The sequence below is a fragment of the Plectropomus leopardus genome, chromosome 14, assembly GCF_026936395.1.
Source record: "Plectropomus leopardus strain MGB_pleo_1.0 chromosome 14, ASM2693639v1, whole genome shotgun sequence".
Taxonomy (NCBI): Eukaryota; Metazoa; Chordata; class Actinopteri; order Perciformes; family Serranidae; genus Plectropomus; species Plectropomus leopardus.
Window position 1 is genome coordinate 12,883,751 of NC_142189.1, and position 17,821 is coordinate 12,901,571.

Below are 17,821 nucleotides of genomic sequence, written 5' to 3' on the forward strand. Positions count from 1 at the left end.
GCTAAAAACAAAAGTCAGATTGTTTTTGACAGTTTAAAGTGTGTTTAGGCTGACTATCACACCAAATTACATGTCAAATGATGATAAAAACACTATTCTTACAAAGTGGCTTTCTAATGAACAAAGAAACGTCAGAATGGCACAAGTAACCCACAGTCCCCCTCACAGGTCCTGAGTGTGTGTGTGTGTGAAGTGTGTGAGGTGACAGGGGGGCCAGTGGGCGACCAGAAAAGCTCCCAGTATGAAAGGAAAAGTGGGATTGGAGCAGTGACGTTATCCGCTGCTGGAAAGAGGGAGGGAGAAAGAGGGACGGCTGGACTCCATTAAGCCGAAGCCTGCAGGAAAACTGTTTGGGATACTTCACTTCTTCAGCGAGTTCTTCGGGGATTTCTTTCTGTTTTTATTGTCTAAAAACTCTTCATACATGATTTAAAGCGGGGGAACTTGTTCTGAACCGTGTAGTCGACTGTTTTAGTGCGGTTTTTTTCGTCTTTGTGAAGGTGAGTACACAGATTTAAATGTTCGTCCTCAAAGCTTTGCTAGTTCGCCGCTCAAAAATATGAAAACGTTTTTGTCTGTCGCACCGCTTTTCTTATATTTACCTTCATTTACAACTCTTTTCCTCATTTGAGTGGTTTAAAACACTTTCTCGTGAACTTACCCCCCTTAACGACCGACTGAGTGAGTGTGCATGTAGCCGGGGAGCTCTTGTACGGACTCTGCTTACATAATTAACCCCTCCGCCTATTTGTAAGAGAGCCTTTACCGTTATTTTTAACAGGTGAACCGGCACTTTTGCGGTAGGAATAGCTGCCAAAGGTGCTTATTGAAGTTGTAGCCGCAGGCCTGTAGCCTTTGTTCGGCCTTGTGTATCGATCAGACGGCTGTTTTGATCGCCAGGCCACTTTGTACTGGACAGCCCCACAGATCACAGGATGACAGATCGGCTATAATGTAACTTTTTGGCAGCGACTTCACACAACAGGGCGCGTCTTGTTCCCAGCAAAGAGCATGAGGAGAGCCACAGTGATGGTGCTGTTAACCCTTATTTTTCTTAGTCATCATTAAGGGTCAAATGTTCATTAGTGAGCTGAAATAGTAGTAGCCTATTTCTATAACGGTGTGCTATTGTTGGAAGAAGTACATCTTACTTTTCAAGAGTTAAAGTAGCAGTACAAGTTCTGCCTTCCAGTATTGTGCCAAATCAGCAGATACATTTATTTGCAATACCATATATTTAAGAAGTTGTAAGTACTCATCGTTAAGGGTAAACCTCCTTAGCAGGGTGTCTACAGGTTAAAAAGATTTCAAATGTCTTAAATTTTGTTGATATTAAGCTTAAAAAGTCATTAAATAGTCTTAAATTTGTCAGGTGTTAATTGCAACATTTTATCTAATTCATTCATCCATCTTTACATTTTTTCTGTCAGACTTAGTCATGCAAATGTCCACATTTCTGATGTTACAAATCTTTAAACCTACCATTGATGCTACTGCTGGCGCTTTTAACTGGAGATAAGCCAGTACACCATCATCTGTATTGACATCTGTATATGTTCAACTAGCTTAATTATCTGTACCTGTACTCCTTATGTTCGGGACCTTAACTAAAGTTGTTATTTTGAGCCTGAAATTAATCTAGGTTGATCTGAAATTGCTATGTTTTTATTTTTCAGGAAACAAAATGAGAAAAAGAAATGAGCTTTATATCTTTCTTTTACTATCACAAAAGTAGGAGATTTAACACAGGTTTAAGGTTTTCCCTTCATTAGGAGTACAGGTTTTTTATACTTTGATACTCGAAAAAGTGGGCTACATTATCTGTACCAGGTACTTGTTTCACAGGAGTATCTGGCTTTATCCTACTTTTACTTTACTCTTGCATTTATTTACCATGGCAAAATGTAGATTAGCCTAATTCACTCTTAACCATATTTCTGCATAAAAGCTACATTTGCATGGGACCACATGTCCTTACCTTTACACTTAACTGCAATGCCTGGATAAGAGGAAGAGGATCTGTCCAAAAGTCAGTCTAATATTTGTTAAAAATGATCTTAAGAACGTCTTAAAAAGCATAAAAAGCATTAAAAAAATCAGTGTAAATGTCTGACACTGACACCCTGTGTAAGGAGTGGACAATATAACATGACATAGCTATATATATGAAAATATCAATGGGAAATCTGTTTATGGATAAATTAATTAGATGAACATGTCTCTATGTCAAATCCAGTGTACTCTATCCACTAACTAACTATCTAAGTTAAGAAACTTGATTATCTTGATGCAAAATCTTTAAAAAATGTACAATATTGTCGACGTACAGTGCCCAACAAATGCCCACGTACTGTAAACCCCACACCTCCAGTCTGTACCACAGGCTTTCGATGATAAATCTGTAATTTCAGTCCCAAGTTTACTGACCGTAACCCTGATGACATCACTATGACATCATCATGGTTTACAATTACTTTGGAAAAATCCTCCAGACAAGTGTTTCTGCAGGAGCAGCACCATCCATACTGTGAGCAGTCAGCTGATTTTAATGTGCAGTATGATGTGCACTGCAGTGCCCTTTTTAAAAAGTATACCTAGCATAGCTTAGGCTAATGGTAATGCAAAACCTCTGAGGGAAGACACATTTACTGTTGTCCTGTTGTCCATCCAATGCCTTTATGTATAAGCATTATTTTAGTGGCGTGGCATGTCTAAGTGGTGCCCAGTCCAGCTCCTTTTTATGCCATTGGTTTGGTGTGCATTGCTCTATGACGTAATCAAATATGTTGAATGTAAAATGTTAATCTGCAAAGTAACCAGCAACCACAGCTGCCAGATACTTTAAATGCAATGGACTATAAATGTATAGTTTCCCCCAGGTAGAGGGATATATATGAAAGTACTCAAGTAAAGCACTGTGCTCAAGAACTTGAGTAAATATACCGAGTTAATTTACACCCCTGCTAAGTACACATGCACAGAAATATCAGCTGAGTCTGCTTGATATCTAAAAGTTTTTTTCCCAAGACCTTGCATGCGTGGGCTTTGCACCGCATATATTCATTCCAGAGGGTCAAAAGGTTTCATTTCACTCCAGTGTGGCAAAAGTTTAGCTGGACCTCTTCCCCTCCTGACTGTGGGTCTGTTTGACAGGATGGCGCTGGACGGGATCCGGATGCCCGATGGCTGTTACGCCGACGGAACGTGGGAACTGAAGATGCATGTCACTGACCTCCACAGGGACGTGTCGCTGAGGGTAACTGGGGAGATCCACATCGGCGGAGTCATGCTGAAACTCGTGGAGAAACTAGGTATGCGTGCATGTTCACTGTGGCTTTTTAAAGCATTAAACAAACTTGATCTTAGTCTCAATTAACTGATTTCTACACATGACAGAAATAACAGCAGTCTACTGTGCAGATTAAAGATGGATTCCATTTGCATTAGAGTGATATTGTTGGCGGTAATTAAAGTCCTTTCCTTTAATCTCTGATCCTGTACCATCTTGCTAAAGCAGGATTTTGTGTGTGTCAGTGGTGACTTTGTATTATCTGTTCATATTTGTGGGGCAATAAATGCCTCTTTTCTCTCTCAAAATAGTTGCCATTCTGAGAAGTGAGATTCCTCTAAGTAAACACCACTCTTTGTGAATGTGCAGACTGTTTTTTAATACTTGCCAAAGTTAATAAGAGCATACATTCTCCAACTCAATGCTGAGAACTTAAAAGTATGCTTTCTGACAGAAACACTAACAGAAAACGTATGAAAGCAGAGGTTGGGAAAAAGCCACATTATTGTCTTTGGAGACAATTTAATGAGTATGGACCTTTGTTGCATGACACCCGCTCAAACTCCTCTTTCAGGCTTGAGGACTTGCCTCTCAGGGGTTAATGTTCCTCTTTGTTACCCAGCAGTGTATATAGGTCAGTAACCCAAGGTATAAAGAAACCATACACAGCTTCCCTCCCCCCTCTGTATCACGCACTGTTCTGCAACTACAGTTACGCACTTGACAAGTTTTGGGTGCAAGTAAGCATAAGAGTCCTCTGTTCCAGCCACTTGAACACTGCCCTGCTTCATGGAGGCTGGAGAAAGTTCAGTGGTGGCGGCAGTGCGATTTGGGAGTGACAGTGCGTTGTGTGTTGATGGCGCTTGAACGCTCAGCATTCCTGCAGCGCTCCCAAGGTTTTATTCCCTGCCCATGGTTCCGTTTTTAGCTCTCTTGTTGGAGTTCCACATAATTGAGGTCTTTGTTCTCTGCGGTCGTCTGTGCTGCAGAGCAGCATCTACACAAGGCGAGTGCAGTGTTGCTGCCGCGTGTGGGACGACGTGAATTTATTGGTCCAACTCCACTCAAGGCTTGGCCTTATCCATTGTTTGACTTGTGTTTGCCCTTCTTGTTAAGGTCTGGCTGAAGGTTATGACCTTTCTTGATGTGACACCTTCTCTGAGGTGTAGTGTGGGGAAAGTCTTTGAGTTATTCGTGTCATAAAAGTTGGATAATTGATTTATAACAATGTTGAACCTTTTCAATAGATTTCTATTGTTGTAGAAATAACATTTGGCCTCACGTGTTTGCTGTTGAATCAGTTGTATCACAGTTATATCAAGTTGACATGTTTTCAACCATCATGCTGTGATGGGAGTTGACTGTTTTTGTTTTCATCATGCCAAGATTTCTTTTTTCCTGTCTTAAGGATGACTTGTCCTTTTTTATCGGCTCAGGATTCCGGTGGTTTGAGATCTTGACATCCGCAGTTGACAATTGTTGTGATTTGTTGACCATAGTTGGTTGTTGTTGCGCCAAAGTAAAATAACAAGATGTGGGTGTGTATGGTTGCTCCACTGTCTTATCAAAATAGTACTGTAACTCAAGCCTTGGTTACTATTCTTAAACATATTTAAAATCTGTCTGCATTATTACCAAATTACCGTCATTATTGCAGAATCAGAACTGGCATTAAAATGCTCTGTGAGTTTTTGAGAGTGTATTTGTGCCTTTTAAAAAAGTTTCACAAAGTGAGTGTGGGGACATTTCATTTGACTGCCATCGTCCTCCTACCCTGAGTCAACAGGTTGCTTTCCACTGTAATCATTAACCCACCGACCACATGGGTTTTCCACATGGCCACACGCTGCAGGAAACTGTACATTATTCATGTGATACACTGTGTTCTGTGTTTGGAACAGGCAAAGTAGATATGCTTATGATAGTCCAGAAAATAAACATTTCTTTAATAAACATTAAGAACAGTTTAGACAAACCTCTTGATGAAAATTTGTCAAAAGAAATAACATATTACAGGTTTTTTTTTGTTTTTTTTTTTAGACCTTCTTACATAAACCAACCCCAACTTACAATTTGATATAATAGGAAACAGTGAAAGTTAATTTGAGTTACTTATTACAATAGAGAAAATAGTAAGCAAACTGTCACCCTTTAACACTGGCATAATGCAGCCCCAGTGTTTGATTCTAGATAGCATACTGGTGTTGTGGAGGCAAAAGAGATGTGACGTATAACAAATGCATCGGCATCGCTATCTAAACAATAACTCTCTTTTACCATGTCTATTATATGGCGACTGATCTTATCCACTGCTCTGACGGTAAGGAGCTCCCGTGTCTCATTGTTTTTCCAGTTTGCGGACATTTACGGCCATTGTTCTTCATCTTTGATTTAGCCGCTAACTGCTGCTAGCTGCTTTTTAGATCTCCTGCAGTGGGTTGCATGCATTACGCATCATCAAAACACACGTGTTCTGCACATGATCCCATCCTGCCGCTCTCCTCTTTATAAAGACACTGTTTCAGGGCTGTTACTACCTGTAGTGGCAGCTCAAAGGTGAGACAACTCTGTCCCCTCATTCCGTTATTGTACCTTTACATAAAGAGCGGCGAGGCGTCAGAACGGTGTGGTATTCCTGTCTTGAGCAGGCAGTTTAAAAGAGGCTATTGTCTCCCCAATTTGTTGACATTTTCAGTCGCTATTCTTCTTTAGCCTCATTCCCACTGCACAAAAAACCCACTAGCACCCGCTAACATCAGGCTCTTTAATGCAATGGGAATGCGTACAATCGGCATTCGCACCCGGGTCAATTGACTCTGCAGTGGACAGGTTTTTAATCGTCTCCGGCTCTGATCGGCATTGATGAGAACGCAACACCCGGATGAACGCACGCACGCACACACACACACACACACACACACACACACACACACACACATCCACATCCACACCAGCTGACAGAAAGTCTGACTCCCTCTCCAGCAGTAAATGTGGCAGTGGGAAAACAGACATTTAACGGGGCTACCCGTGTTTAAAACCCCGCATGCACCCATTAATTGCAGTGGAAATGAGGTATTTGAGTCAGCTGCTAACTGCTGCTAGCTGCTTTTTAAATCTCCTGGCAGTTGGTCACACACATGCAACATTGTCAAAGCGTCATACCTGTCCTGTCCTGCTTGCTGTCCCTATTACACAGACAATTTGGTGCTGCCGGCTTAAAACTGAGAAAACTCTTTCCTACAGGTTTCCTACAGGGCTACAGGTGACAGTGCTGCACAGTCCTCACCGCACACCTTGGAAGTGTTGTCACATATCCACTTTTATATCTGCTGATTGCTTTGACATGGTGGTTATACATAGATCTGTACACGTGCAAATGCACATGCACATGTACATGCTGCTGTGAGAAGGGACACGTAGATACCACAGACTTTTGGCAGGCAGTGCGTCTGTCTTACATTGAAAGGACATCTTGGTGCAATGACACAACTCTCTCTGTCCTTCCCCCCTCTCTGTCTGTCTCTCGGTCTCTGACACTCCAAATGAAGGACCTCCTGTGATTCAGTACTTGCTTTCTTCAAGACTTACAGCACTTGTTTCTGTTTGCTGTTTTTCGTTGTTGTTTTTTTTAGCTGTAAACATTTGTAACTGTTTTCAGAGGCAGTACGTGTTTGTGCAAGAGTGTCACGTCAGCCGTCTCCTGCACGATAGCCAGTGTTCTCATTAGTAGTATTGTGCGCGTGTTTCCACACGTGAGCAGGGTTGTGTGGGTGTGTCTTGTCCACATGCGTCCTGCATCCATCTTTCAGCTCTTCCTGTGAGCTGCAGGTCTTTCGCCCACATTGCAGGCTCAGATGGCCTTCGATAATAGATTAAATAGACAAATGCCAGGAAGGCACTTAGCTATTGATCACGGGAGCGAACGCTGCTTCCATTTCCTTTGCAGCACTCCAGGAGAGCAGTATTTAAAGCCAGCTGATTCACCACCCCCCTGGTCCCCCACTCCTATAATCCTTTCAGTCCTCCCTGCTTACCATCACTGCTGCCTTCTCCAACTTTGTTGATGTTTTCCAAAAGTGGTGCCCTCCTCTCTAAAAGCTAATATTGCCATTAAGAAGGGAAAACAAATATTGTACAAACAACATTAGCTGGCGGGACTTGGATTCAGAGGGATTGTTCCCAAGGTACACTGCTTTTCAGTCTGGTAAAGTGTTGCTTACAGTAAAGGCTTAAGCTATCAATGTTTCACACAAATGCACTGCTACTTTGCACATGCTGAAGGTGGAAAGGAGAACTTTTTTAGTGATATTGTAGGACTTTTCCATGCACGTGCTTGGTTTGACTTGGGTCGTACCAGCTCAGCACGACAGGTATTTGCATCTTTGCATGATGGTGCACTCGTGGACCAACGATGTTTTAAAATTTGATCGGGTTTCGTTGGACGTTCAGCATGAACTTGCTGTACGCTGTAAATTCACCACTTCTAAGCAGAAGATCTCTTTTCTCCAAAATATTCCCAGAAGCACAATGCACAGCACGCTGACTAGCAAAAAAAAAAAACTGCTCTGTGCAATTTAAGTCAACTTAGGGTGTCTGACTGATGATTTGACTCTCTGGTAAAGCAAACAAACAAACAAAGTATCATGCAAAAAACCCATTTCAGCTTAAAGGTTGCTGATTGCTGCTGGCAGCCTTTGACCGGCACAGGGAATTAAATAATTTTGTCTCAGTCTAGAGCTTGCTAACTATATGTGAAATATAGATCCCTTTTGTTTCTCAGTTTCATTATTTGCTCTGCATTTATTTAAATACCAATGCACATTTTTGATTGCAATGCAATCATGTCACTGAATGTTGAGGCTGAATAATGGTGACAAAGACAATCTGACGTCATCACAACCTGTTTGGAGGTGGTTGACCTGTCTTGGCACAACTCGGCGCGTTTAAGCTAGTAATGGAAATGCAAAATGACGCAGCACAGTTTGACTTGCGTGGAAATGGAAAATCCTAATGTTGAACTCAATAACAATGATAGTAATAAGAATTCTTTATTGTCACGTGTACATTGTACAGCGAAATCATGAGCCTGGAGTCAAGGCCTCAGACTATCAAGCCTGTCAAGCCTTTAGATAAGAATAACACATCTTATCTAATGGTGCAGACCACTGAAAAAGCAAGTTTTGAAATGAGCTGCGTGATTAGCTGGTAAATGTAAATGATTTGTGAGAATGTTACACTCGTACTACTGGAAGCAGCCTGGCCGTGTTGGCTCTGCTTAGCCTCACAAAAGACAGCTGAGGGGAGAGGGAGTGGATGGGGAAGAAAATGGGAGGGAAAGAGAGCGATGGGGTGGGGGTGGGCGCTGGGGGGTTGCGTGGAGTGAGAAAGGCCCGAGCTTTCTCTCTCCGTCTCTCCCTTCTCGTTGTGACGTTAGCCACGCTGCTAGAATTCCATAAAAGTCTTCGATGAAGCAGGAAATGACTTCCAGGGTTTGGCATGTTGTTCTCTGGTCGCTGCCGTCATTGCTGGATTCTCTGCTGCCTGCTTCACCCCCCCTCTCTCTTTGTCAACTCCCTCTTTTTCCTTCTCCCCCCCCCCTTCCTCTCACCTCCTCTTCATCTAAATGTTTGACATCAGCCATGTATCAAGGCCATATAATCAATACACTGAAGTACACATTGTTCACTTTCTCCCGGTTTCTGAACCAGGTTCATGTCCGCCGACTCTTCGGCGTTCCATAAATAGAACTTGAGCAAACTAATTGGTCTAGTGTGACTCTGATAGTTCGTGCGGTTGTTTCCAGTGTGGGGCCTGCAGTTTTTGGCTGCCGCACCACCAGCCAGCCGCAGAGAACTTTCCCTGCATGTCAGAGAAAATGTGTGTTTTGTATTTGCGATGACCTACATATTCACTTCGCAAAGTGAATTGGCGAATCATCCCGCATTCACTTCAGTTTCGTTAGAGCAAATCATTTCGGAAATGTGAGTGCAAGTAACCATAACATTCATTTTTTTTATCCCTTTATTCAGAGGCATTTCTAACAAAAAAGCAAACACCACTTAAAGTTCTAGTGTTCAGTTAGTATTGATTTAGAGCGACTTTTGCTTGAGCAGCTTTTGCTTTCAAGATGCTTAATTTGTCGGCTATCTGAGTTCTGTGTCCTTTTTGCGATGCCAAAATGCTGTCTGCTGCAGGTTATGGTAACCAGAGGGAGATGGCTTGGGTTCGACAATGGAGTGCATGTTTCATTAGGAAACAGACGCGATTTAACACAGGATGCTGAACTTCCTCTGGGCTTTTTTTATGCGCCCTCTCCCTCGTGCCTTCCTTGCATTCCCGCCTTCCTGCCCTCTCGGTGTTTATGGGAATTTCTGAAGGATATGATTCTGTTTTAGGGGAGAGATGGGTCCTCAGTCCCTGCAGAGAGGAAGATGAAGAGCTTAGATACTGTAGTCGTATCTGTCCTGAGAGCTGTGAACATCTCTTGACATTTAATATCACACACCAGGGCAGTGGGAGATTTCTTTGATTGACGGCTATAACCACTTTCCCTCTCCTCGTGTCAGCTTGCCACAGTTGAGATATATCACCATGTGTAATGAGACGTATTGATTGCGACTGTGGAGCCATCCTAAATGTCTGGCATTACGAAGTGAGAAACGGCCTGGCAGCCTGTGTGATCATCCAACTCTCTAATCTCTCTGACAGGAAGTAGTTAGCCTAAGTAGCGGTCCTGCCCAGGCCAGAGCTTTCCTGTTTCACTAGCAAGATGCTACAGTGATTGCGCTGCTGTTCTTGCACATGTGCTCACACACCCTCGGCCTGTATATTTACATAAATACTTATTGTTCCCCATATATAGAGATTTAATTTTAGTAACTTGCACAAACTACAAGGTTTTTGAACTATGTTTATTATTTCTAGACCTGTCACGATAATAACTTATCGCCTTATCATACGATATATGGACATAACCTTAATCATTTTGCTGACCTATATATTGTCTGTTTGCATGTAAGTTTGATGACATAAGAAAGTCACCAACATTTAGGCAACACGATGGCAGAATAAACAGCAGGGTTTTCCCGATTATTAAAAGACTTGGCACAGCTATTCTTCTTTTTTCTCTCCACCCTTACCTACTTGTGCGAGTTTGAAGAAAAATAAAAGACTTGCAGCCAACAGGTAGCCTGCAGCTGCACATTTGGAGTGGAAGATGCACAGTCCTGATAATCATTAGCTTGCCAACCCCTGAAACAAACCAAAAAATCTGTAGTTTGTAGTTTTACCATCCAACAACTTAATTGCCCACTCTGTAAATCCACCTGTAAAACCCGGCTGTCTATCCACAGCAGCACACCGTATTTTCTGTAGCTGTCGACATCATTTCATATGCATCTCTGTGTGACAGTGTTTTGTTTAGGATCACGTACCTTTCCTCATTTTCTCCGCACAGTCCATCTCTTCCTTCATGTTTGCCAGCTAGCTGAAATTAGGTGTGAATAGTTTGACATGTGTAAAAGAAAATCACCTGGCAAGTTTGACAAGAAACATTTTTTTTAATTATGAGTCCTTGAGAAGTCATTCAAAGTTGTAAAATTTTGTCCATGAAAATGTAAGGGAACCCTGGGAAGTACTTACAATGATCTCAGAATGACTAATATAGTTAATCACATTTATTTCTGAGGCTACAAAAGCAGTTTGTCTTCACAAGCGTAAGTATTTCTTCTTGTCAATATTCTGCTTGGCAGTGCAGACAGTGGAGAGAGTTAAGTTAGTTAGAATTTCACTTGAGCTATCATATCTGTTTTAGTAGTTTGATAACGAATTTAAAGAGACGATGAAAAGAAAATAAACCAGCTGTGATGGTAAATCTGTACTGTCCTGCTGAGTTAATATCTTACACATTATGTTTGGAAAAGTTTCCGTTAAGACTAAAATAAACTTTGACAGCTGTTTGTTTTGATGCAGTTCCTTCAGTAAGAGTCATACGAGAACTGTATCAGCTGCAAATGCTTCATTGTCACTTGATGAATTATTCGAAAGAAGACATCTAGGAATTTAGCAATTTTTTTTGCAAATTTATGTTTAAAAAGCATGGGATGGCATCTTAAAAATGCAGTGAAACAAACATTCATGGCTCCTCTGGGAATCTGATGCCTGTTGCTTTTTGTCCCTCTCACCTTCCTGTAGTGGCAGGCAGCACATTGGAAGGAAATGTTAGAGCAGCACATTGTTGTTGTAACACCACACACCTGTGTGTCACTGGTGTAAACTGATATGGAGTTTTTGTCTGTGCTCTCGGACCTCATTTCATTCATTTGAACGTGTCCCCGCCTCACAGTCTGTCTCGGCGCTCTCCCTTTTACATGCAAAGGGGGAAGAGGGGTGTTTGTTTTCATAACCGCGGGATGAGGCTTTTTTAAGGCAGTTTTGACAGAGCATAAATTGTTTAAATGATTTCATTACAGCTCCGTCACACTTGAAGTTTATGCATGATTTAAAAGCCAGCTCATTTAAGTTGACACTGTTTTACTTCCATTTCATTTTCTCATTTGCTTGAAAAGTGTCTCAAAATGGTAAAAATAATCATTATCACAAAACGTAAATGAATACTGATTTTGTTTGACCAACATGTAAAAAAACGTACAAAGCAGAAAACTTGAACAATTAAATCTGTAACTGTAAAGATTTTTGTATTTGCACCTGCATTATTGTCAGATTAGTCTGTTCATTCATTAATTAATAAATCAGCCAATTGTTTTGTGCTGTTGCAAATTGTCCAATAATTGAACTTAGCGACCTCAAGTATAATTTTACTTTGGCTGATCTCCTCTGGGTTTCTGGAGTAATTCATCCAGAAGCTGGGGAGCGACTGCTTCCTGTTCAACTCACAGAGGCATCAGTGGGCCGGCTTATCACAGTCCTGAGGGGACGTCTGGCAGGCAGGATGCATACATGGATAGAAGGACAGATGAATATTGCCTATCTGCTCCATTGATCTCAGTCTCAGAGTTTCTTTGTAATGTCATTACTCCACCGGGCCCCTGAACACTTAATTGCATAAAGCTGTGTCAGGGCGGAGGGGGAGTACCTCCACTGTTTTGCTGTGTTTGTATTATGACACAAATGGATACAAACTATCTGTCTCTAAGGAGGTTTCCTCTAATAGCCCTCCTGGCCTCTCCTAATGCATCAAAGCCAGCACTGTTGCACTCTTTTCTTACCCCAACAGGCTGCATGCTGCTAGATTTCCTGATTTCAGACTCTCTTACTGTGTTGTACAGGATAAAGGGGCTCTTTCTGCCTTTACCACTTCACCTGTAGAGCTCAGGTCTACGGGTTAATCTGTTCCACCAAAGCTGCCAGGTGAAGACCTTAACTGTGAGCCTGAGTGTTACAAGTGTGTGTGACAGGGCTAAGGGATGTGAACATTAGTTGGTTAACTGCTGAGAATATTTTTGACTGTTTACACATGACGGTTCATAGGTTAACTCTGCTACTATTCAGTTTACTGTGTGTGCACCAGCCAGGGCCGATGGGCGCGAGCTACCTGCGAGTTACCGCTAGTAACACCATCCCTATGCAAAAGCCTCAATCCGAGCTGGTCAGTTTGATGAATGACAGGGCCAGCTACTGCAGAAGCAAACTTTTTTACTTTTACTGCACCTAGTGATCCACTGCTTAGTGCTCTGAGAGTGGAACAGTCAGTAATCAGACGGTATATTCCAATTGTGCTCCTGATGAATGGTCCAGCTGCAAAAATATAAATTGCCAAAAAGAAATTATGTGTCGGGAAACCCTGCTGTAAACCTTCAGCTATAGATTAGCATGGTTGAATTTGTGTGTGTGTGTGTGTGTGTGTGTGTGTGTGTGTGTGTGTGTGTGTGTGTGTGTGTGTGTTTGTGTGTATTTGTTGTGAAACCGGACAGCATGTTTGCCTTTCAAAATAGAAGTTATCAATAGTTATAAATTTGGACTGGGTGTCTATATAGTGAAGCAGTTGTGGCAGGAAAATACTGTTGAATCAATATCTGCCACAGTGTTCCCCAACTCCTTGTAGGCCAGCCTTGACCTCAAAGGATCTTTGATATGAGCTGTGTATCACTGAGAGAGGGCTCGTCCTCAATCAACATTTTGTTTCTTATTTTTGGAGACTAAAAAGCTCTTATGGCCGCATTAAGCGTCCTTTTGTCTAGCTGCTTTGTCAGGTAAAGTTTGACAGCTTGAAAGGGTTCAGGCGTGTTTGTGCATATTTAATGCCTGTGATAAATGGCGTGTTTGATTGACTGTTGGCAGGAAGCTGAGCTATAAGTGACTGAAATAAGCTCAGCTAACCTCGCTCAACTCAGGTTGTCAATGAAAAGCACTTGAGATTTAATGGTATTGGTTAGAGGAAACCTGAAGGACACAGCTGGAATAGCTCAAAATATTAGTCAATGATTTCACCTTTTATGGACGTCAGAGTCAGGAAAAATGATTTGTTACACACTCTTGGTGGTGTACCAGATTAAACAGATGCATTCTGGGTGTAGTTTATCAGTTGATCGTTCGTCTTGAGTTGAGAAACAAGTTTGTCTCCTCTCTCGCTGCCACTTCTGTCTGAAGGACTGTATAGTGATAATCTTCTACTGTGATCCCATGTGACTCTATCTCATGTCTGCCATACAGATATTGTCATCACCTGTCGCTATCAAACTTGTTTTACACATGTTGGTATCTGATGTTGATACTATCTACCACGACTGCACATGCAAGTGAGTGCCTAAAGGTCATTTACAGTAGATCTAATTTAAGGACAGTGCAGAACAGTTGCTTCCTGTATCTTTGCTTGTCAATACCGACCTTCACCCTGCCTCAGACGCAGAATATATTTAGAAAGGGAAACGCTTTCATGTTGTAGAGGGAGGATAAGCTGCATGTGTGTGACAGAGAGAGAGAATAAGACTGACAAACCTGCAGCTCTGTAGCTTTGTTGTGTATGAAAACAAGTTTTCGCCTCGCACCACTGCCCCCGTGGCGTCAGCCAGGAGTCACCAAGGAAACGGCATGACCAGCCTCACCCTGCTGTAATGTTTTTATCAGCCATTGGCTGAAAATGACAAAGCCTCGCACAGCGTGGCCATGGTTATCACTGATGGATAACAGCATGGCACTGACAGCTTATGAAAAACATTTTCAGACTTACTGTGCAAACACAGAGAGAACGTCCTGACCTGTAAGTGTGTCCGCTCTTGAATCACCTCCACCAATGATGCTAGAGATGAGCCTGGATTTTTCCTTTAGGCGTCAGCTGACTGTCACTGCTTTGACGCCAAATAAAGAGTAAATATGAGTCACTGAGTGCACATTTAACAGCAAGGATTTATTACTTTCTAACCCAATGGTTCCCACAGATCCTTAAAAAGGCATTGAATTTATTAATCTGAAAATAAGGCTTTAATTGGTATCAAAACATCTTAAATCAAATCTTTCAAAGGTTCTAAAAGGGCCAAGACATGGGAGGTAAAGAACTAATGAAAATCTCAAAATAATATGTAACATCTGTTCTTTTGATTATTTACCGAAGGCCTCTCACATTAACGTCAGACAGACCAGGACAGTGGAACCAGCTACACTTATGTTTGTTTCTGGCTGGGATTCTCAGAGCAGTCGACCCACTGTCTGCTAGCTAGCTGTCACTGTAACCCGGAGGACATGGAGGAGGATTTCAAATTTAATGAAATTTGGCCATTTACCAAGATTTCAATGCACGGCTGAAACTAGTACAAGAGCCTAAAATATCCATCGTCAAATCTCAACAATGATTAATTGTTTTTTCCTCATTCAGCATTTATTATTGGCATTTCAGCTCAGGCAGCACAATTAATAGAAATGTCTTTGTGGCTAAGTGCAATACTCAAATAGCACGAGCTGCAATTTTTTCTATAAAGTTAAAATACCATTAATAAATGAAGAGTTGCGGTGCCACAGAGAAGCCCTGGGCCACAGATCACATTCCAAACATAAGGGAACATGCTTGTTTGGTACAGACCCCAGCAGAAATCACATCATCATCCAAAAAAAACATATTTATATGTGGATTTTATTGAAATGTCTTATACAGACAGCCATAAATCAAGTATAATGTTTTTCAGCAACAGATGGAAACATGTCAGCTGGCAAACAGTAATTTAGAGAAAGCTTTTTGTTGGAAAAATAATCAAGTGCTGTTTACAGGACAGTAAGCCTATAATGCAGACAGCTGAGGGTGTCATCAGTTACCAAATCTGTGCTTGCACAAGTGTTTAAGCAACAAGTAGATGCATGCTGTCTGTCTGTCCTGAGCATAAAGGCTAGGTTTTCAATTTTATGCGTTAAAATCAGCGATGCTCTTTACATGTTAAATATTATGGCATGTAAACTCTAAGTCTGACTTTCCTCTTCCTCACACTTGCTTGCTCTGTCTCAGATTATTGTCCTCACTTAAATCTGCTCCCCTGCCCTGTGCTCATCCTCCTCATGTCTCCTCTTTATGCCCTTTCCCGTCTTCCTTCTGTCTCATCCTCTCCTCTGTCGTCCCCTCCCCCTCACAGACAGACCTCCATAAACATAGCTGCCTCCTAATGTAAACACAGCAGATACTCTGAGTAGGAGGGGAGGGATGGAGAAAGCAAAGAGGAGTGATGGGAAGAAGGGACAATTAAGCGTCCTTTATTTTAAATAATGTGAACAGGGTATTTTTGTGCCTGCTATGCAACATTTAAAATACAATTTCACTGCATGCTATTTGCCTTTTTGCTTAATCGTTTCGCAGACTGTTCTGCATGAATCCAAAGCAGTATTTCTCGCTGTGGTATCTGGTGCTCAAAGCAGAGGAAGTGGTCTTGATCGAGACCTGTGGTGGTGGTGATGGTGGTGAATGAAAAGAACCCAGTTTGACAGAATTTATGGATTAATTTATCTTGTTAAAGGACACACACACAAAAACACACACAGCTAATGTAGTTAATGGATGGATAAGAACACCCTCCCCTCCACAAATCCCCAAACGAGCACACAAACAATCTCTGTATCATCTTTCACATCCTGCAGAGGTCATAAAACATGGTTTTCCCATTCTGTTTCTCCTCCCCTTGTCTTTCAAGCTCGCTTTGTGTGCACACGCACACATACATGCACACATATCACTCTACTGAGAGGCTGTGGGTCCACATTTAATGCACCCAATTACTTAGGCCCCCGCTTCTCTTGCTGCTGCATTACGTCAGGCTTTGGCAGGCTGTATTTTTAGCTTGGAGATGCCATTGGCCCTCTCTCCCTCCCTCTGTGTGGATTGAGTTACCACCTTGTTGCTGAAAGGGCCCAATGGACGCCTACGCGAGCTGCCTCCGTCCAATCACAACACATCGAACCACTGCGTAATGACACAAGCGAGCAGAAGGAAAGGCTATGTCCATTAAGGTTTTGGCAGTGGGCGGTGACGAGGAAACGGCGGAGCAGGGGCCATTGAGAGCGTGTTGAGGGTAACTGGACCAGCAGAGACGTGCATTCATGCTTTGCCACAGACTGTATGGTGGTCATGCATGCTGAGCATATAGGACGTGGTCTGTGGCGAAGACGTGAGTGCCAAACGTTAATGCTAGCTGTTCTGCGTCGCTCCCAGACACCAGAAATTACAAGGTTGTAAGAGGAAAAACTGCGAGCAGAGTTATGAAAATACATTCAGGTCTATTTTCAATTTTCCTCTCCTTTACTCCCTCTCATTATATCAGCCTTTAATAGCTGCAGTGCACTTAAGGGAGCCGTTTCTCTGATGGTTGCAATGAAGTTGTGTCGTGCACAGCTGAGGCGTCAGAATGGGGCGATGACAGCTAGACCCCCGCGCTGCCAGAGTAACTCACACAGGGTCTCAGGAAGAAAGCTTGGAATGTTTTCTCTGAAGTGTTTATCCCCGCTGTAAACAGCACAAAACCCAACAGCTTGACAAACAACTCCTCCCAGTCTCCACAATGACAAATGCATTGAGATGCTGGTGGCCACTCTTCCTTCAAAACGTCCCTTCCCATCTTAATCACCAGTGTAATCTCTTCCTCATCCCAGTTTGCTTTACTCACATCACAGCAGTCTTGTTTCCTGGTTCTGAGCAGCCGATTTCACCCGCTAATCCCATTCATTCAGCTTTTAGACGGGATCAGCGGGAGAGTGTCAACAATGCATATGGACGCCCCTATGTAAAGTTAAGGTCAGGGAAAACAATAGCAGCACATGGAAACAGAGGGCCACTCAAGGTTTAGGTTACCATGACACCAAGATGTTTGACAGATGGAGGAGGTCAACGCAGGGCAACTTTTAAGATCGTTCCCTCCATCTTTAAACATTGTTATTTTCCTTTCAGAATGAACAAAAGCAATGTGCAGCACTCAGTGTTGGGTTATGATGTTAAAAAGTCTGAGGTGTGTCCTCTTAACTGCTGTTTGCTCACCATGTTTCCTAAAGTAACAGTAGTCTATTATGGCTCCAGTTTGTCCATTAGTTGCTGTGTCCTTCCTC

The 17,821-nt window shown here is 42.3% G+C and overlaps 1 protein-coding gene across 3 annotated transcripts in view; it reads left to right on the forward strand.

Moving 5' to 3' along the window:
- The first annotated feature begins 267 nt into the window (after positions 1–267).
- Positions 268–17,821, forward strand: part of fermt2 (FERM domain containing kindlin 2) — a 50,580-nt gene continuing 33,026 nt past the window's right edge. For all 3 annotated transcript variants that reach the window (XM_042500495.2, XM_042500497.2, XM_042500498.2), the window contains exons 1-2: positions 268–500; positions 3,154–3,311. In XM_042500495.2, coding sequence (XP_042356429.1) covers positions 3,155–3,311 — 157 coding nt within the window. In that variant the 5' untranslated portion in view covers positions 268–500; position 3,154. The remainder of the gene's footprint in view (positions 501–3,153; positions 3,312–17,821) is intronic.